The 17,472-nt window shown below is 49.8% G+C and overlaps 1 protein-coding gene and 2 long non-coding RNA genes across 4 annotated transcripts in view; 1 reads left to right on the plus strand and 2 right to left on the minus strand.

Annotated features, from left to right (window-relative positions):
• Positions 1-7,045, plus strand: part of LOC308187325 — a 7,794-nt gene extending 749 nt beyond the window's left edge. The window contains exons 1-2 of the long non-coding RNA XR_013944608.1: positions 1-1,160; positions 5,465-7,045. The exon at positions 1-1,160 is cut by the window's left edge and continues 749 nt beyond it. This is a non-coding gene — a long non-coding RNA (uncharacterized lncRNA). The remainder of the gene's footprint in view (positions 1,161-5,464) is intronic.
• The window catches only part of LOC308187327, a 23,450-nt gene extending 14,688 nt beyond the window's left edge, over positions 1-8,762 (minus strand). The window contains exon 1 of the long non-coding RNA XR_013944610.1: positions 8,152-8,762. This is a non-coding gene — a long non-coding RNA (uncharacterized lncRNA). The remainder of the gene's footprint in view (positions 1-8,151) is intronic.
• Positions 8,763-10,534: 1,772 nt separating this feature from the next.
• Positions 10,535-17,070, minus strand: LOC308187316 (uncharacterized protein). Of its 2 annotated transcripts, none has more exons than XM_080609486.1 (2): positions 16,200-17,070; positions 10,535-13,296 (listed from the first exon to the last, which is right to left on the minus strand). In XM_080609486.1, exon 2 carries the CDS (start codon positions 13,175-13,177, stop codon positions 11,852-11,854), a length of 1,326 nt encoding a protein of 441 aa, XP_080465612.1. In that variant the 5' UTR covers positions 13,178-13,296; positions 16,200-17,070; the 3' UTR covers positions 10,535-11,851. The 2 variants fall into 2 exon arrangements, with proteins under 2 accessions (XP_080465612.1, XP_080465611.1); XM_080609485.1 differs by having other exon boundaries at positions 10,535-13,250; positions 16,154-17,070.
• Between the last annotated feature and the right edge of the window lie 402 nt (positions 17,071-17,472).

Here is a 17,472-nt window from a genome sequence, read left to right on the forward strand (position 1 = left end):
ACCTTGTGGCAAATCAGGCCTAGGGAACGGCAAAGGAAAAAACAGCGCCAGGAAAAGCAAAGCAGAGTAGGAAGAGCAAAGACTGCAAAGCAAAGGAAATGGGTGCCGGCGATACAAACCGAATCAAAATAAGCAGCGCTAAGGAAAGCAAATGGAAGCAAGCGCAGGGAAAGCAAAGCGGAGAAGAGCGAGGAAAAGCAAAGCGAGGAAAAGGAAAGCAAAGCGAAGCGAAGCGAAGCAAAGCGCAACAAAGGGAAGCAAAGCAAAGAAGGGCCAGGAGAAGCAAAGCAAAACAGGGCCAGGGAAGACAAAGCAAAGCGAAGCGAAGCGAAGCAAAGCGCGACAAAGGGAAGCAAAGCAAAGAAGGGCCAGGAGAAGCAAAGCAAAACAGGGCCAGGGAAGACAAAGCAGAGCAAGGCAAAACAAAGCAAAGCAGCACAGGGGAAAAGCAAAGCGGTAGTTTTTGTCCTTTGGGGAATCGCGTGATGTCGCTTAGCGTCCTCGAAAACCTCACCCGACACCGTTCCCAGCCGAATAGCAGCAGCGGGACCCACCTGGAGGCTCGCGCTCGCCAGAGAGCGGCGGGGAATGCGGAACAGACGGTGCCGGGTGGCCAGCCCTCCTGCCCCCACCCTCCGGTTCCGAGGGGACAGTCGCCGGGCTACGGGGAGGCCAAGGTGCGCGTCGTCCGAGGGTTTATGCGTTCGTAAATACACACCGATCGACTCGTCGGCAAAATCGGCGGGACGGTCCGCAAAGGAAGCCTAGCGCAGCAAAGCAGAGCAGAGCGTTGCAGAGGAAAGCGGAGCGAGACAGAGCAAAGCCCCGCTAGGGGAAAGAAAGCGGAACGAAGAAAAGCAAAGTCAAGGAGGGCCAGGAAAAGCAAAACGAAGCAGGGGGCGAGAAAAACCAAAGCAAAGGAGGTCCAGGAAAAGAAAAGCGGCGTCCTGAACACAAAGTAAAGCCAAACAGAGCAAAGCAGGGCCAGGAAAAGCAAAACAAAGAAGGGCGAGAAAAACCCAAGCAAAGGAGGTCCAGGAAAAGAAAAGAGGCGTCATGAATACGAAATAAAGCCAAACAAAGCAAGGCAGGGCCGGGAAAAGCAAAACAAAGAAGGGCGAGAAAAACCCAAGCAAAGGAGGTCCGCGAAAAGCAAAGAGGTGCCAGGAACGCAAAGCAAAGCAAAGCAGGTCCAGGGAAAGCTAAACAAAGAGGGACAGAGAAAAAAAAAAAAAAAAAATGCAGGACCAAGGAAAGCAAGGCGATGCGGTGAATACAAAGCAGAGCAAAACAAAACAAAGCACGGCAAGGAAAAGCAAAGCAGACCAAGGCAAAGCAAAGTAGCGCGAGGAAAAGCAAAGCAGGGCCAGGAAAGGCAAAGCAAAGGACTTTGAGGCGAGGCGAAGCACAGCAGGGGTAGGAGAAGCAAAGCAAAGCAGAGAAGAAAAAGCAAAGCGGCGCCAGGAATACGAAGCAAAGCTAAGCAAAGGAAAGCGTGGCCGGAAGAAGCAAAACGTAGCAGGGCCAGGGAAGGCAAAGCAGAGCAAGGCAAAGCAAAGCAAACCCTGCGAGGAAAAAGAAAGCCTTATCGGGCAAAGAAAAGTCAGGCAGGGCCAGGAAAAGCAAAACGAATCGGGGTCAGTAAAAACAAAGCAAAACAGGGCCGGGAAAAACAAAGCGGTGCCACGAATGCAAAGCAAAGCAAAGCAGGGCCAGGAAAAGCAAAGCAAAGAAAAACAGCGCTGTGAATACGAAACGTGTAGTTCCTTAGTGTCGTCCGAAATCGCACCCCCCACCCGCCCCAGACGAATAGGGAGGGGCCCGTTGCCGGGTTACGGGGAGGCGGGCGTTCAAGAAGGCGAGGGTGTGGCAGCGGCCCCCGGTTGCTTCCGGCCGCCGGCCGCTCTGACATAAGAGGCTCCCGCTCGGTCACGAGCAGCTCGCCACCTGTGCGACTCGGTGTGGCTGGCTGCCCGGCCGGTTTGCTTTAGCTTTTTATCGTTATATAAACGATCGATAGATATTTAATATTACGTATACTACTTAAAAGTTATTACAAAAGAAAGTACTAAATAAGAGTAAATATATATATAACGAAAACATAATAAAAAGAGTAGTAGTAATAATAATCGTTGTCAGTTTCCCCCTTTACTTTTACGAATCGAGTAGTTACTTAGCGTCGTTCGCAACCCCCACCCTCCCCAGACGAATAGCAACGGGGCCCACCTGGCGGCTCGCCGGACAGCGGGGGCCACAGAATAGACCCGGCCCGGTGGTCAGATCCCTGTCCCCTCGTCCGCCAGTTCCGAGGGGACAGTCGCCGAGGTGGGGGGAGGTCAAGGTGTGCGTCTGAGGGTTTACGTGTTTCTAAATACACCGATCGACTCGTCGGCAAAATCGGTGGGACGGTCTGCAAAAGAAGCCTAGAGCAGCAAAGCAGAGCAGAGCAGAGCAATGCGGAGGAAAGCAGAGCAAGGCAAAGCAAAGCCCCGCTAGGGAAAAGAAAGTGGCATAAGGAAAAGCAAAGCACGGCCAGAAAAAACAAAGGAAAAAGGGTAAAAAAAACAAACAAACAAACAAACAAACAAACAAACAAACAAAAAAAACCAAAACAAAGCAGGGCCAGAAAAAGCAAAGCAAAGCATGGCCAGGAAAGGCAAAGCAGAGCAAAGCAGCACAAAGAAATACATAGCAGAGCCAGGAACACAAAGCAAAGCAAACAAAGGAAGGCATGGCCGGGGTGGGGGGGGAGGAAAAAAAAAAAAAAATGAGGGCCAGGGAATGCAGAGCAAGGCAAAGCAAAGCAGAGCAAAGCAGCACAAAGAAATGCATAGCAGAGCCAGGAACACAAAGCAAAGCAAAACAAAGGAAGGCATGGCCGGGGGGGGGGGGGGAGGCGGGGGGAGAAGCGGGGGGGGGGGGCGAAGAAAGAAAAAAAAAAAGAGGGCCAGGGAATGCAAAGCACAGCAATGCAAAACAAAGCAAAGCAGCACAAGACAAAGCAAAGCACTGTCTGGAATTCAAGGCAAAGTGAAGCAAAGTAAAAGAAAGCAGGGCCAGAAAAGGAAAGAAAAGCAGGGGTAAGAAAAGCAAAGCAAAGCATGGCCAGGAAAGGCAAATGACAGTAAGGCAAAGCAGAGCAGAGCAAAGTAGCACAAGGAAAAGCAAAGCAGGGCCAGGAAAGGCAAAGCAAAGGACTTTGAGGCGAGGCGAAGCACAGCAGGGGTAGGAGAAGCAAAGCAAAGCAGAGAAGAAAAAGCAAAGCTGCGCCAGGAATACGAAGCAAAGCTAAGCAAAGGAAAGCGTGGCCGGAAGAAGCAAAACGTAGCAGGGCCAGGGAAGGCAAAGCAGAGCAAGGCAAAGCAAAGCAAACCCTGCAAGGAAAAAGAAAGCCTTATCGGGCAAAGAAAAGTCAAGCAGGGCCAGGAAAAGCAAAACGAATCGGGGTCAGTAAAAACAAAGCAAAACAGGGCCGGGAAAAACAAAGCGGTGCCACGAATGCAAAGCAAAGCAAAGCAGGGCCAGGAAAAGCAAAGCAAAGAAAAACAGCGCTGTGAATACGAAACGTGTAGTTCCTTAGTGTCGTCCGAAATCGCACCCCCCACCCGCCCCAGACGAATAGGGAGGGGCCCGTTGCCGGGTTACGGGGAGGCGGGCGTTCAAGAAGGCGAGGGTGTGGCAGCGGCCCCCGGTTGCTTCCGGCCGCCGGCCGCTCTGACATAAGAGGCTCCCGCTCGGTCACGAGCAGCTCGCCACCTGTGCGACTCGGTGTGGCTGGCTGCCTGGCCGGTTTGCTTTAGCTTTTTATCGTTACATAAACGATCCATAGATATATAATATTATATATACTACTTAAGAGTTATTACAAAAGAAAGTACTAAATTAGAGTAAATATATATATAACGAAAACATAATAAAAAGAGTAGTAGTAATAATAATAATAATCGTTGTCTGTTTCCCCCTTTACTTTTACGAATCGAGTAGTTACTTAGCGTCGTTCGCAACCCCCACCCTCCCCAGACGAATAGCAACGGGGCCCACCTGGCGGCTCGCCGGACAGCGGGGGCCACAGAATAGACCCGGCCCGGTGGCCAGATCCCTGTCCCCTCGTCCGCCAGTTCCGAGGGGACAGTCGCCGAGGTGGGGGGAGGTCAAGGTGTGCGTCTGAGGGTTTACGTGTTTCTAAATACACCGATCGACTCGTCGGCAAAATCGGTGGGACGGTCTGCAAAAGAAGCCTAGAGCAGCAAAGCAGAGCAGAGCAGAGCAATGCGGAGGAAAGCAGAGCAAGGCAAAGCAAAGCCCCGCTAGGGAAAAGAAAGTGGCATAAGGAAAAGCAAAGCACGGCCAGAAAAAACAAAGGAAAAAGGGTAAAAAAAAAACCAAAAAACAAAAAACAAACAAACAAAAAAAAAAAAACAAAACAAAGCAGGGCCAGAAAAAGCAAAGCAAAGCATGGCCAGGAAAGGCAAAGCAGAGCAAAGCAGCACAAAGAAATACATAGCAGAGCCAGGAACACAAAGCAAAGCAAACAAAGGAAGGCATGGCCGGGGTGGGGGGGGAGAAAAAAAAAAAAAAATGAGGGCCAGGGAATGCAGAGCAAGGCAAAGCAAAGCAGAGCAAAGCAGCACAAAGAAATGCATAGCAGAGCCAGGAACACAAAGCAAAGCAAAACAAAGGAAGGCATGGCCGGGGGGGGGGGGGCGGGGGGAGAAGCGGGGGGGGGGGGGGGGGGGGGGCGAAGAAAGAAAAAAAAAAAGAGGGCCAGGGAATGCAAAGCACAGCAATGCAAAACAAAGCAAAGCAGCACAAGACAAAGCAAAGCACTGTCTGGAATTCAAGGCAAAGTGAAGCAAAGTAAAACAAAGCAGGGCCAGAAAAGGAAAGAAAAGCAGGGGTAAGAAAAGCAAAGCAAAGCATGGCCAGGAAAGGCAAATGAGAGTAAGGCAAAGCAAAGCAGAGCAAAGTAGCACAAGGAAAAGCAAAGCAGGGCCAGGAAAGGCAAAGCAAAGGACTTTGAGGCGAGGCGAAGCACAGCAGGGGTAGGAGAAGCAAAGCAAAGCAGAGAAGAAAAAGCAAAGCTGCGCCAGGAATACGAAGCAAAGCTAAGCAAAGGAAAGCGTGGCCGGAAGAAGCAAAACGTAGCAGGGCCAGGGAAGGCAAAGCAGAGCAAGGCAAAGCAAAGCAAACCCTGCAAGGAAAAAGAAAGCCTTATCGGGCAAAGAAAAGTCAGGCAGGGCCAGGAAAAGCAAAAGGAATCGGGGTCAGTAAAAACAAAGCAAAGCAGGGCCAGGAAATCAAAACAAAGAAGGGCGAGAAAAACCCAAGCAAAGGAGGTCCAGGAAAAGAAAAGCGGCGTCATGAATACGAAATAAAGCCAAACAAAGGAAGGCAGGGCCGGGAAAAGCAAAACAAAGAAGGGCGAGAAAAACCCAAGCAAAGGAGGTCCAGGAAAAGAAAAGAGGTGCCGGGAACGCAAAGCAAAGCAAAGCAGGTCCAGGGAAAGCTAAACAAAGAGGGACAGAGAAAAAAAAAAATTAAAAAAAAATGCAGGGCCAAGGAAAGCAAGGCGATGCGGTGAATACAAAGCAGAGCAAAACAAAACGAAGCACGGCAAGGAAAAGCAAAGCAGACCAAGGCAAAGCAAAGTAGCACGAGGAAAAGCAAAGCAGGGCCAGGAAAGGCAAAGCAAAGGACTTTGAGGCGAGGCGAAGCACAGCAGGGGTAGGAGAAGCAAAGCAAAGCAGAGAAGAAAAAGCAAAGCGGCGCTAGGAATACGAAGCAAAGCTAAGCAAAGGAAAGCGTGGCCGGAAGAAGCAAAACGTAGCAGGGCCAGGGAAGGCAAAGCAGAGCAAGGCAAAGCAAAGCAAACCCTGCGAGGAAAAAGAAAGCCTTATCGGGCAAAGAAAAGTCAAGCAGGGCCAAGAAAAGCAAAACGAATCGGGGTCAGTAAAAACAAAGCAAAACAGGGCCGGGAAAAACAAAGCGGTGCCACGAATGCAAAGCAAAGCAAAGCAGGGCCAGGAAAAGCAAAGCAAAGAAAAACAGTGCTGTGAATACGAAACGTGTAGTTCCTTAGTGTCGTTCGAAATCGCACCTCCCACCCGCCCCAGACGAATAGGGAGGGGCCCGTTGCCGGGTTACGGGGAGGCGGGCGTTCAAGAAGGCGAGGGTGTGGCAGCGGCCCCCGGTTGCTTCCGGCCGCCGGCCGCTCTGACATAAGAGGCTCCCGCTCGGTCACGAGCAGCTCGCCACCTGTGCGACTCGGTGTGGCTGGCTGCCCGGCCGGTTTGCTTTAGCTTTTTATCGTTACATAAACGATCCATAGATATATAATATTATATATACTACTTAAGAGTTATTACAAAAGAAAGTACTAAATAAGAGTAAATATATATATAACGAAAACATAATAAAAACAGTAGTAGTAATAATAATAATAATCGTTGTCTGTTTCCCCCTTTACTTTTAGGAATCACGTAGTTACTTAGCGTCGTTCGCAACCCCCACCCTCCCCAGACGAATAGCAACGGGGCCCACCTGGCGGCTCGCCGGACAGCGGGGGCCACAGAATAGACCCGGCCCGGTGGTCAGATCCCTGTCCCCTCGTCCGCCAGTTCCGAGGGGACAGTCGCCGAGGTGGGGGGAGGTCAAGGTGTGCGTCTGAGGGTTTACGTGTTTCTAAATACACCGATCGACTCGTCGGCAAAATCGGTGGGACGGTCTGCAAAAGGAGCCTAGAGCAGCAAAGCAGAGCAGAGCAGAGCAATGCGGAGGAAAGCAGAGCAAGGCAAAGCAAAGCCCCGCTAGGGAAAAGAAAGTGGCATAAGGAAAAGCAAAGCACGGCCAGAGAAAACAAAGGAAAAAGGGTAAAAAAAAAACAACCGAGCAAACAAAAAAACCAAAGCAAAGTAGGGCCAGAAAAAGCAAAGCAAAGCATGGCCAGGAAAGGCAAAGCAGAGCAAGGCAAAGCAAAGCAGAGCAAAACAGCACAAAGAAATGCATAGCAGAGCCAGGAACACAAAGCAAAGCAAAACAAAGGAAAGCATGGCGGGGGGGGGGCGGTGGGGGGGGGGTTGGGGGGGGGGGGGGAGGGGAAGAAAAACAAAAAAGAGGGCCAGGGAATGCAAAGCACAGCAATGCAAAACAAAGCAAAGCAGCACAAGACAAAGCAAAGCACTGTCTGGAATTCAAGGCAAAGTGAAGCAAAGTAAAAGAAAGCAGGGCCAGAAAAGGAAAGAAAAGCAGGGGTAAGAAAAGCAAAGCAAAGCATGGCCAGGAAAGGCAAATGAGAGTAAGGCAAAGCAAAGCAGAGCAAAGTAGCACAAGCAAAAACAAAGCAGGGCCAGGAAAGGTAGAGCAAAGGAAAGAAAGAAATTGAGGCAAGGCGAAGCACAGCGGGGGTAGGAAAACAAAGCAACGTAGAGAAGGAAAAGAGAAGCAGTGCCAGGAATACAAAGCAAAGCTAAACAAAGGAAAGCGTGGCCTGAAAAAGCAAAAGAAAGCATGCGCAGGGAAGGCAAAGCAGAGAAAGGGAAAGCAAGGCAGCACGAGGAAAACTAAAACAGTGTCAAAGAGGGAAGGCAAAGTAAAGCAAAACCAAACAAAGCACGGCCAGAAAAGCAGAGCAAGGCAAAGGAAAGCGAAGCAAAGTAGCACGAGGAAAAGCAAAGCATTGCCAGGAAAGACAAAGCAAACGAATCAAAGCAAAGCAATCTGAGGCAAAGCAAAGCAAAGCAGGGGCAGGAACAGCAGAGGAAAGGAGAGAAGGAAAACCAAAAGTGTGCCCGGAAGAGCAGAGCAAAGCAAAGCAGAGCAAGGAAAAAGAAAGAGAAGCGAAGCAAATGTAAGGAGCTGGCGGCAAGCCCTCCTGCCGGTTCCCAGTGTCTGCGGGGCAAAGACCGCAGGGCCCTCATGCCGGGTAGAGCTGGCGGCCAGACTCGGACGGTGGCTGTACCCTGCTCGCCCGCTCCCCGGCCTCCCTGAACCCTCATAGTCCGCCGTGACAGCGGGCAAGAACCATGTCTTGCTTTACCTGATTTTATTTATTTATTTTTTTTTCCCCCTGCATTTATTTATTTATTTATTTATTCTTGCCTTCCATCCACTGTAGTTGTGGGAATCATGTATTTACTGATCGTCGTTCAAAACCTCACCCAACACCGTCCCCAGACGAATAGCAGTGGGGCCCGCCTAGCGGCAGGCCACACGGCTAGGGCCAGAGAACTGACCATGTCGGGTGGCCGGGCCTGCTGCCCCCACCCTCGAGTTGCGAGGGGACAGTGTCCGGGCTGCGGGGAGGCCCAGCTGTGTGTCTGAGGGTTTATGCGTTCCGAAATATACCGATAGCCTCATCGGCAAAATCGTCGGGACGGTCTGCAAAGGAAGCCTAGCGCAGCACAGGAGAGCAGAGAAATGAAGAGGAAAGCCGAGCAACGCAAAGCAAAGCAGTGCAAACTGGTACAAGGAAAGTCCCAGCAGTGCCAGGAAACGTAGAGCAGAGTAAAGAGAGCAGTTTGAGGCGAGGCAAAGCACAGCAGGGGTAGGAAAAGCAAAGCAGAGCAGAGAAGGTAAAGCAAAGCCGTGGCAGGAAAACAAAGCGAAGCAAGACAAGGGAAAGCATGGCCTGAAAAAGCATGGTCAGGAAAGGCAACGCAGAGCAAGGCAAAGCAAAGCAGTGCAAACTTGTACAAGGAAAGTCCCAGCAGGGCCAGGAAACGTAGAGCAAAGTAAAGAATGCAGTTTGAGGCGAGGCAAAGCACAGCAGGTGTAGGAAAAGCAAAGCAGAGCAGAGAAAGTAAAACCAAGAGGTGCCAGGAATACGAAGCAAAGTAAGACAAAGGAAAGCGTGGCCTGAAAAAGCATGGCCAGGAAAGGCAACGCAGAGCAAGGCAAAGCAAAGCAGTGCAAACTCGTACAAGGAAAGTCCCAGCAGGGCCAGGAAACGTAGAGCAAAGTAAAGAAAGCAGTTTGAGGCAAGGCAAAGCACAGCAGGGGTAGGAAAAGCAAAGCAGAGCAGAGAAGGTAAAACCAAGAGGTGCCAGGAATACAAAGCGAAGCAAGACAAAGGAAAGCATGGCCCGAAAATGCAGGGTCAGGAAAAGCAAAGCGCGGCCAGGAAAACCAAAGTAAAAAGGTCCAGAAATAAAACAAAGCAATGAAATGAATATATATCTAAAGTAAAAAAAAAAAAAAAAAAAAAAAAAAAGGCAAAAAAAAAAAACAAGCAAAGCATGGCCAGGAAAAGCAAAGTAAAGCGTGTCCAGGAAAGGCAAAGCAGTGCAAGGCAGAGCAAAGCAAAGGAAAGTAGCACAAGGAAAAGCAAAGCAGTGCCAGGAAATGTAGAGCAAAAGAAAGAAAGCAGTTTGAGGAGGCAAGGCAAAGCACAGCAGGGGTAGGAAAAGCAGAGCAGAGCAGAGAAAGTAAAACCAAGAGGTGCCTGGAATAAAAAGCAAAGCAAAACAAAGGAAAGCGTGGCCTGAAAAAGCACGGCCAGGAAAGGCAAAGCAGAGCAAGGCAAAGCAAAGCAGTGCAAACTCGTACAAGGAAAGTCCCAGCAGGGCCAGGAAAGGTAGAGCAAAGTAACGAAAGCAGTTGGAGGCAAGGCAAAGCAGAGCAGAGAAAGTAAAACCTAGAGGTGCCAGGAATACAAAGCGAAGCGAAGCAAGACAAAGGAAAGCGTGGCCTGAAAAAGCAAAAGAAAACATGGCCAGTGGAGGCAAAGCAGAGCAAGGCAAAGCAAAGCAGTGCAAACTCGTACAAGGAAAGTCCCAGCAGTGCCAGGAAACGTAGAGCGAAGTAAGGAAAGCAGTTTGAGGCGAGGCAAAGCACTGCAGGGGTAGGAAAAGCAAAGCAGAGCAGAGAAAGTAAAACCAAGAGGTGCCAGGAATACGAAGCAAAGTAAGACAAAGGAAAGCATGGCCTGAAAAAGCAGGGCCAGGAAAAGCAAAGCGCGGCCAGGAAAACCAAAGTAAAAAGGTCCAGAAATAAAACAAAGCAATGCAATGAATATATATCTAAAGTAAAAAAAAAAAAAAAAAAAAAAAAAAAGGCAAAAAAAAAACCAAGCAAAGCAGGGCCAGGAAAAGCAAAGTAAAGCGTGTCCAGGAAAGGCAAAGCAGTGCAAGGCAGAGCAAAGCAAAGTGAAGTAGCACAAGGAAAAGCAAAGCAGTGCCAGGAAAGACAGAGCAAACAAAGCAAAGCAAAGCAATCTGAGGCAAAGCAAAGCAAAGCGGGGGCAAGAAAGGCAGAGCAAAGTAGAGAAGGAAAAGCAAAAGTGTGCCCGGAAGAGCAGAGCAGAGCAAAGCAGAGCAAGGAAAAAGAAAGAGAAGCGAAGCAAATGTAAGGAGCTGGCGGCCAGCCCTCCTGCCGGTTCCCAGTGTCTGCGGGGCAAAGACCGCAGGGCCCTCATGCCGGGTAGAGCTGGCGGCCAGACTCGGATGGTGGCTGTACCCTGCTCGCCCGCTCCCCGGCCTCCCTGAACCCTCATAGTCCGCCGTGACAGCGGGCAAGAACCATGTCTTGCTTTACCTGATTTTTTTTTTTTTTTTCCCCCCTGCATTTATTTATTTATTTATTTATTCTTGCCTTCCATCCAATGTAGTTGTGGGAATCATGTATTTACTGATCGTCGTTCAAAACCTCACCCAACACCGTCCCCAGACGGGGAGCAGTGGGGACCGCCTAGCGGTGGGCCACACGGCTGGGGCCACAGAACTGACCATGTCGGGTGGCCGGGCCTGCTGCCCCCACCCTCGAGTTGCGAGGGGACAGTGTCCGGGCTGCGGGGAGGCCCAGCTGTGTGTCTGAGGGTTTATGCGTTCCGAAATATACCGATCGCCTCATCGGCAAAATCGTCAGGACGGTCTGCAAAGGAAGCCTAGCGCAGCACAGGAGAGCAGAGCAATGAAGAGGAAAGCCGAGCAAGGCAAAGCAAAGCAGTGCAAACTTGTACAAGGAAAGTCCCAGCAGTGCCAGGAACCGTAGAGCAAAGTAACGAAAGCAGTTTGAGGCAAGGCAAAGCACAGCAGGGGTAGGACAAGCAGAGCAGAGCAGAGAAAGTAAAACCAAGAGGTGCCAGGAATACGAAGCAAAGCAAAACAAAGGAAAGCGTGGCCCGAAAAAGCATGGCCAGGAAAGGCAACGCAGAGCAAGGCAAAGCAAAGCAGTGCAAACTCGTACAAGGAAAGTCCCAGCAGTGCCAGGAAACGTAGAGCAAAGTAAAGAAAGCAGTTTGAGGCGAGACAAAGCACAACAGGGGTAGGAAAAGCAAAGCAGAGCAGAGAAGGTAAAGCAAAGTCGTGGCAGGAATACGAAGCAAAGCAAAACAAAGGAAAGCATGGCCTGAAAAAGCATGGCCAGGAAAAGCAAAGCGTGGCCAGGAAAACCAAAGCAAAAAGGTCCAAAAATAAAACAAAGCAATGCAATGAAAATGTATCTATACTAAAATAAAACAAACAAACAAACAAACAAACAAAACAAAAAAACGCAAAAAAAAGACCAAGCAAAGCAGGGCCAGGAAAAGCAAAGAAAAGCGTGTCCAGGAAAGGCAAAGCGGTGCAAGGCAGAGCAGAGCAAAGGAAAGTAGCACAAGGAAAAGCAAAGCAGGGCCAGGAAATGTAGAGCAAAAGAAAGAAAGCAGTTTGAGGCGAGACAAAGCACAACAGGGGTAGGAAAAGCAAAGCAGAGCAGAAAAGGTAAAGCAAAGTCGTGGCAGGAATACGAAGCAAAGCAAAACAAAGGAAAGCATGGCCTGAAAAAGCATGGCCAGGAAAAGCAAAGCGTGGCCAGGAAAACCAAAGCAAAAAGGTCCAAAAATAAAACAAAGCAATGCAATGAAAATGTATCTATACTAAAATAAAACAAACAAACAAACAAACAAAGAAAACAAAAAAACGCAAAAAAAAGACCAAGCAAAGCAGGGCCAGGAAAAGCAAAGAAAAGCGTGTCCAGGAAAGGCAAAGCGGTGCAAGGCAGAGCAAAGCAAAGGAAAGTAGCACAGGGAAAAGCAAAGCAGGGCCAGGAAATGTAGAGCAAAAGAAAGAAAGCAGTTTGAGGAGGCAAGGCAAAGCACAGCAGGGGTAGGAAAAACAGAGCAGAGCAGAGAAAGTAAAACCAAGAGGTGCCTGGAATAAAAAGCAAAGCAAAACAAAGGAAAGCGTGGCCTGAAAAAGCACGGCCAGGAAAGGCAAAGCAGAGCAAGGCAAAGCAAAGCAGTGCAAACTCGTACAAGGAAAGTCCCAGCAGGGCCAGGAAAGGTAGAGCAAAGTAACGAAAGCAGTTGGAGGCAAGGCAAAGCAGAGCAGAGAAAGTAAAACCTAGAGGTGCCAGGAATACAAAGCGAAGCGAAGCAAGACAAAGGAAAGCGTGGCCTGAAAAAGCAAAAGAAAACACGGCCAGTGGAGGCAAAGCAGAGCAAGGCAAAGCAAAGCAGTGCGAACTCGTACAAGGGAAGTCCCAGCAGTGCCAGGAAAGGTAGAGCAAAGTAAAGAAAGCAGTTTGAGGCGAGGCAAAGCACTGCAGGGGTAGGAAAAGCAAAGCAGAGCAGAGAAGGTAAAACCAAGAGGCGCCAGGAATACGAAGCAAAGGAAAACAAAGGAAAGCATGGCCTGAAAAAGCATGGCCAGGAAAGGCAACGCAGAGCAAGGCAAAGCAAAGCAGTGCAAACTCGTACAAGGAAAGTCCCAGCAGTGCCAGGAAAGGTAGAGCAAACTAACGAAAGCAGTTTGAGGCGAGGCAAAGCACAGCAGGGGTAGGAAAAGCAAAGCAGAGCAGAGAAGGTAAAGCAAAGCCGTGGCAGGAATACAAAGCAAAGCAAAACAAAGGAAAGCGTGGCCTGAAAAAGCAAAAGAAAGCATGGCCAGTGGAGGCAAACTAGAGCAAGGCAAAGCAAAGCAAAGCAAAGCGAAGTAGCACGAGGAAAAGCATAACATTGCCAGGAAAGACAAAGCAAACAAAGCAAAGCAAAGCAATCTGAGGCAAAGCAAAGCAAAGCAGGGGCAGGAACAGCAGAGGAAAGTAGAGAAGGAAAAGCAAAAGTGTGCCCGGAAGAGCAGAGCAGAGCAAAGCAAAGCAGAGCAAGGAAAAACAAAGAGAAGCGAAGCACATGTAAGGAGCTGGCGGCCAGCCCTCCTGCCGGTTCCCAGTGTCTGCGGGGCAAAGACCGCAGGGCCCTCATGCCGGGTAGAGCTGGCGGCCAGACTCGGACGGTGGCTGTACCCTGCTCGCCCGCTCCCCGGCCTCCCTGACACCTCTTAGTCCGCCGTGACAGTGGGCAAGAACCATGTCTTGCTTTACCTGGTTTTATCTTTATTTATTTATTTATTTATTTATTTATTTATTTATTGTTGCCTTCCATCCAATGTAGTTGTGGGAATCATGTAGTTACTTACCGTCGTTGAAAACCTCACCCAACGCCGTCCCCAGACGAATAGCAGTGGGGCCCGCCTAGCGGCAGGCCACACGGCTGGGGCCACAGAACTGACCATGTCGGGTGGCCGGGCCTGCTGCCCCCACCCTCGAGTTGCGAGGGGACAGTGTCCGGGCTGCGGGGAGGCCCAGCTGTGTGTCTGAGGGTTTATGCGTTCCGAAATATACCGATCGCCTCCTCGGCAAAATCGTCGGGACGGTCTGCAAAGGAAGCCTAGCGCAGCACAGGAGAGCAGAGAAATGAAGAGGAAAGCCGAGCAAGGCAAAGCAAAGCAGTGCAAACTCGTACAAGGAAAGTCCCAGCAGTGCCAGGAAACGTAGAGCAGAGTAAAGAGAGCAGTTTGAGGCGAGGCAAAGCACAGCAGGGGTAGGAAAAGCAAAGCAGAGCAGAGAAGGTAAAGCAAAGCCGTGGCAGGAAAACAAAGCGAAGCAAGACAAGGGAAAGCATGGCCTGAAAAAGCATGGTCAGGAAAGGCAACGCAGAGCAAGGCAAAGCAAAGCGGTGCAAACTTGTACAAGGAAAGTCCCAGCAGTGCCAGGAAAGGTAGAGCAAAGTAAAGAAAGCAGTTTGAGGCAAGGCAAAGCACAGCAGGGGTAGGAAAAGCAAAGCAGAGCAGAGAAAGTAAAACCAAGAAGTGCCAGGAATAAAAGCAGAGCAAGACAAAGGAAAGCGTGGCCTGAAAAAGCATGTCCCGGAAAGGCAAAGCAGAGCAAGGCAAAGCAAAGCAGTGCAAACTTGTACAAGGAAAGTCCCAGCAGTGCCAGGAAACGTAGACAAAGTTACGAAAGCAGTTTGAGGCAAGGCAAAGCACAGCAGGGGTAGGAAAAGCAGAGCAGAGCAGAGAAAGTAAAACCAAGAGGTGCCTGGAATAAAAAGCAAAGCAAAACAAAGGAAAGCGTGGCCGGAAAAAGCACGGCCAGGAAAGGCAACGCAGAGCAAGGCAAAGCAAAGCAGTGCAAACTCGTACAAGGAAAGTCCCAGCAGTGCCAGGACACGTAGAGCAAAGTAAAGAAAGCAGTTTGAGGCGAGGCTAAGCACAGCAGGGGTAGGAAAAGCAAAGCAGAGCAGAGATGGTAAAGCAAAGCCGTGGCAGGAATACAAAGCGAAGCAAAACAAAGGAAAGCATGGCCTGAAAAAGCATGGTCAGGAAAGGCGACGCAGAGCAAGGCAAAGCGAAGCAGTGCAAACTTGTACAAGGAAAGTCCCAGCAGTGCCAGGAAAGGTAGAGCAAAGTAAAGAAAGCAGTTTGAGGCGAGGCAAAGCAGAGCAGGGGTAGGAAAAGCAAAGCAGAGCAGAGAAAGTAAAACCAAGAGGTGCCAGGAATACGAAGCGAAGCAAGACAAAGGAAAGCGTGGCCTGAAAAAGCACGGCCAGGAAAGGCAAAGCAGAGCAAGGCAAAGCAAAGCAGTGCAAACTCGTACAAGGAAAGTCCCAGCAGGGCCAGGAAACGTAGAGCAAAGTAAAGAAAGCAGTTTGAGGCAAGGCAAAGCACAGCAGGGGTAGGAAAAGCAAAGCAGAGCAGAGAAAGTAAAACCAAGAGGTGCCAGGAATACTAAGCGAAGCAAGACAAAGGAAAGCATGGCCCGAAAATGCAGGGTCAGGAAAAGCAAAGCGCGGCCAGGAAAACCAAAGTAAAAAGGTCCAGAAATAAAACAAAGCAATGCAATGAATATATATCTAAAGTAAAAAAAAAAAAAAAAAAAGGCAAAAAGAAACCCAAGCAAAGCAGGGCCAGGAAAAGCAAAGTAAAGCGTGTCCAGGAAAGGCAAAGCAGTGCAAGGCAGAGCAAAGCAAAGTGAAGTAGCACAACGAAAAGGAAAGCAGTGCCAGGAAATGTAGAGCAAAAGGAAGAAAGCAGTTTGAGGAAGCAAGGCAAAGCACAGCAGGGGTAGGAAAAGCAAAGCAGAGCAGAGAAGGTAAAGCAAAGCCGTGGCAGGAATACAAAGCAAAGCAAGACAAAGGAAAGCGTGGCCTGAAAAAGCAAAAGAAAACATGGCCAGTGGAGGCAAAGCAGAGCAAGGCAAAGCAAAGCAAAGCGAAGTAGCACGAGGAAAAGCAAAGCATTGCCAGGAAAGACAGAGCAAACAAAGCAAAGCAAAGCAATCTGAGGCAAAGCAAAGCAAAGCAGGGGCAAGAACAGCAGAGCAAAGTAGAGAAGGAAAAGCAAAAGTGTGCCCGGAAGAGCAGAGCAGAGCAAAGCAAAGCAGAGCAAGGAAAAAGAAAGAGAAGCGAAGCAAATGTAAGGAGCTGGCGGCCAGCCCTCCTGCCGGTTCCCAGTGTCTGCGGGGCAAAGACCGCAGGGCCCTCATGCCGGGTAGAGCTGGCGGCCAGACTCGGATGGCTAAACAATATATAGGGGTGGCTGGCCGGGGTGGGGGGGCCGGCTGCTCGGGAATAGGCTGGGCATCGGTCAGCGGGTGGTGAGCAATTGCATTGTGCATCACTTGTTTTCTTACACATTATTATTGTTAATACTATTATCATTATCACTATTATTATTATTATTGTTATTATTATATTCCTTATATTCCTTATATTATTATATTCCTGTCTTAATAAACTGTCTTTATCTCAACTCACCGGCTTCACTTTCCCGTTTCTCTCCCCCATCCCAGAGAGGGAGGGGGGAGGGTGAGCGAACGACTGTGTGGTGTTTAGCTGCCAGCCGGGTTAAACCACAACGTGGCTGTACCCTGCTCGCCCGCTCCCCGGCCTCCCTGACACCTCATAGTCCGCCGTGACAGCGGGCAAGAACCATGTCTTGCTTTACCTGGTTTTATCTTTATTTATTTATTTATTTATTGATTGTTGCCTTCCATCCAATGTAGTTGTGGGAATCATGTAGTTACTGATCGTCGTTCAAAACCTCACCCAACGCCGTCCCCAGACGGGGAGCAGTGGGGACCGCCTAGCAGCAGGCCACACGGCTGGGGCCACAGAACTGACCATGTCGGGTGGCCGGGCCTGCTGCCCCCACCCTCGAGTTGCGAGGGGACAGTGTCCGGGCTGCGGGGAGGCCCAGCTGTGTGTCTGAGGGTTTATGCGTTCCTAAATATACCGATCGCCTCATCGGCAAAATCGTCGGGACGGTCTGCAAAGGAAGCCTAGCGCAGCACAGGAGAGCAGAGAAATGAAGAGGAAAGCCGAGCAAGGCAAAGCAAAGCAGTGCAAACTCGTACAAGGAAAGTCCCAGCAGTGCCAGGAAACGTAGAGCAGAGTAAAGAGAGCAGTTTGAGGCGAGGCAAAGCACAGCAGGGGTAGGAAAAGCAAAGCAGAGCAGAGAAGGTAAAGCAAAGCCGTGGCAGGAAAACAAAGCGAAGCAAGACAAGGGAAAGCATGGCCTGAAAAAGCATGGTCAGGAAAGGCAACGCAGAGCAAGGCAAAGCAAAGCGGTGCAAACTTGTACAAGGAAAGTCCCAGCAGTGCCAGGAAAGGTAGAGCAAAGTAAAGAAAGCAGTTTGAGGCAAGGCAAAGCACAGCAGGGGTAGGAAAAGCAAAGCAGAGCAGAGAAAGTAAAACCAAGAAGTGCCAGGAATAAAAGCAGAGCAAGACAAAGGAAAGCGTGGCCTGAAAAAGCATGTCCCGGAAAGGCAAAGCAGAGCAAGGCAAAGCAAAGCAGTGCAAACTTGTACAAGGAAAGTCCCAGCAGTGCCAGGAAACGTAGACAAAGTTACGAAAGCAGTTTGAGGCAAGGCAAAGCACAGCAGGGGTAGGAAAAGCAGAGCAGAGCAGAGAAAGTAAAACCAAGAGGTGCCTGGAATAAAAAGCAAAGCAAAACAAAGGAAAGCGTGGCCGGAAAAAGCACGGCCAGGAAAGGCAACGCAGAGCAAGGCAAAGCAAAGCAGTGCAAACTCGTACAAGGAAAGTCCCAGCAGTGCCAGGACACGTAGAGCAAAGTAAAGAAAGCAGTTTGAGGCGAGGCTAAGCACAGCAGGGGTAGGAAAAGCAAAGCAGAGCAGAGATGGTAAAGCAAAGCCGTGGCAGGAATACAAAGCGAAGCAAAACAAAGGAAAGCATGGCCTGAAAAAGCATGGTCAGGAAAG

This window comes from Anser brachyrhynchus, assembly GCF_964034855.1.
Source record: "Anser brachyrhynchus genome assembly, contig: SCAFFOLD_197, whole genome shotgun sequence".
NCBI lineage: Eukaryota > Metazoa > Chordata > Aves > Anseriformes > Anatidae > Anser > Anser brachyrhynchus.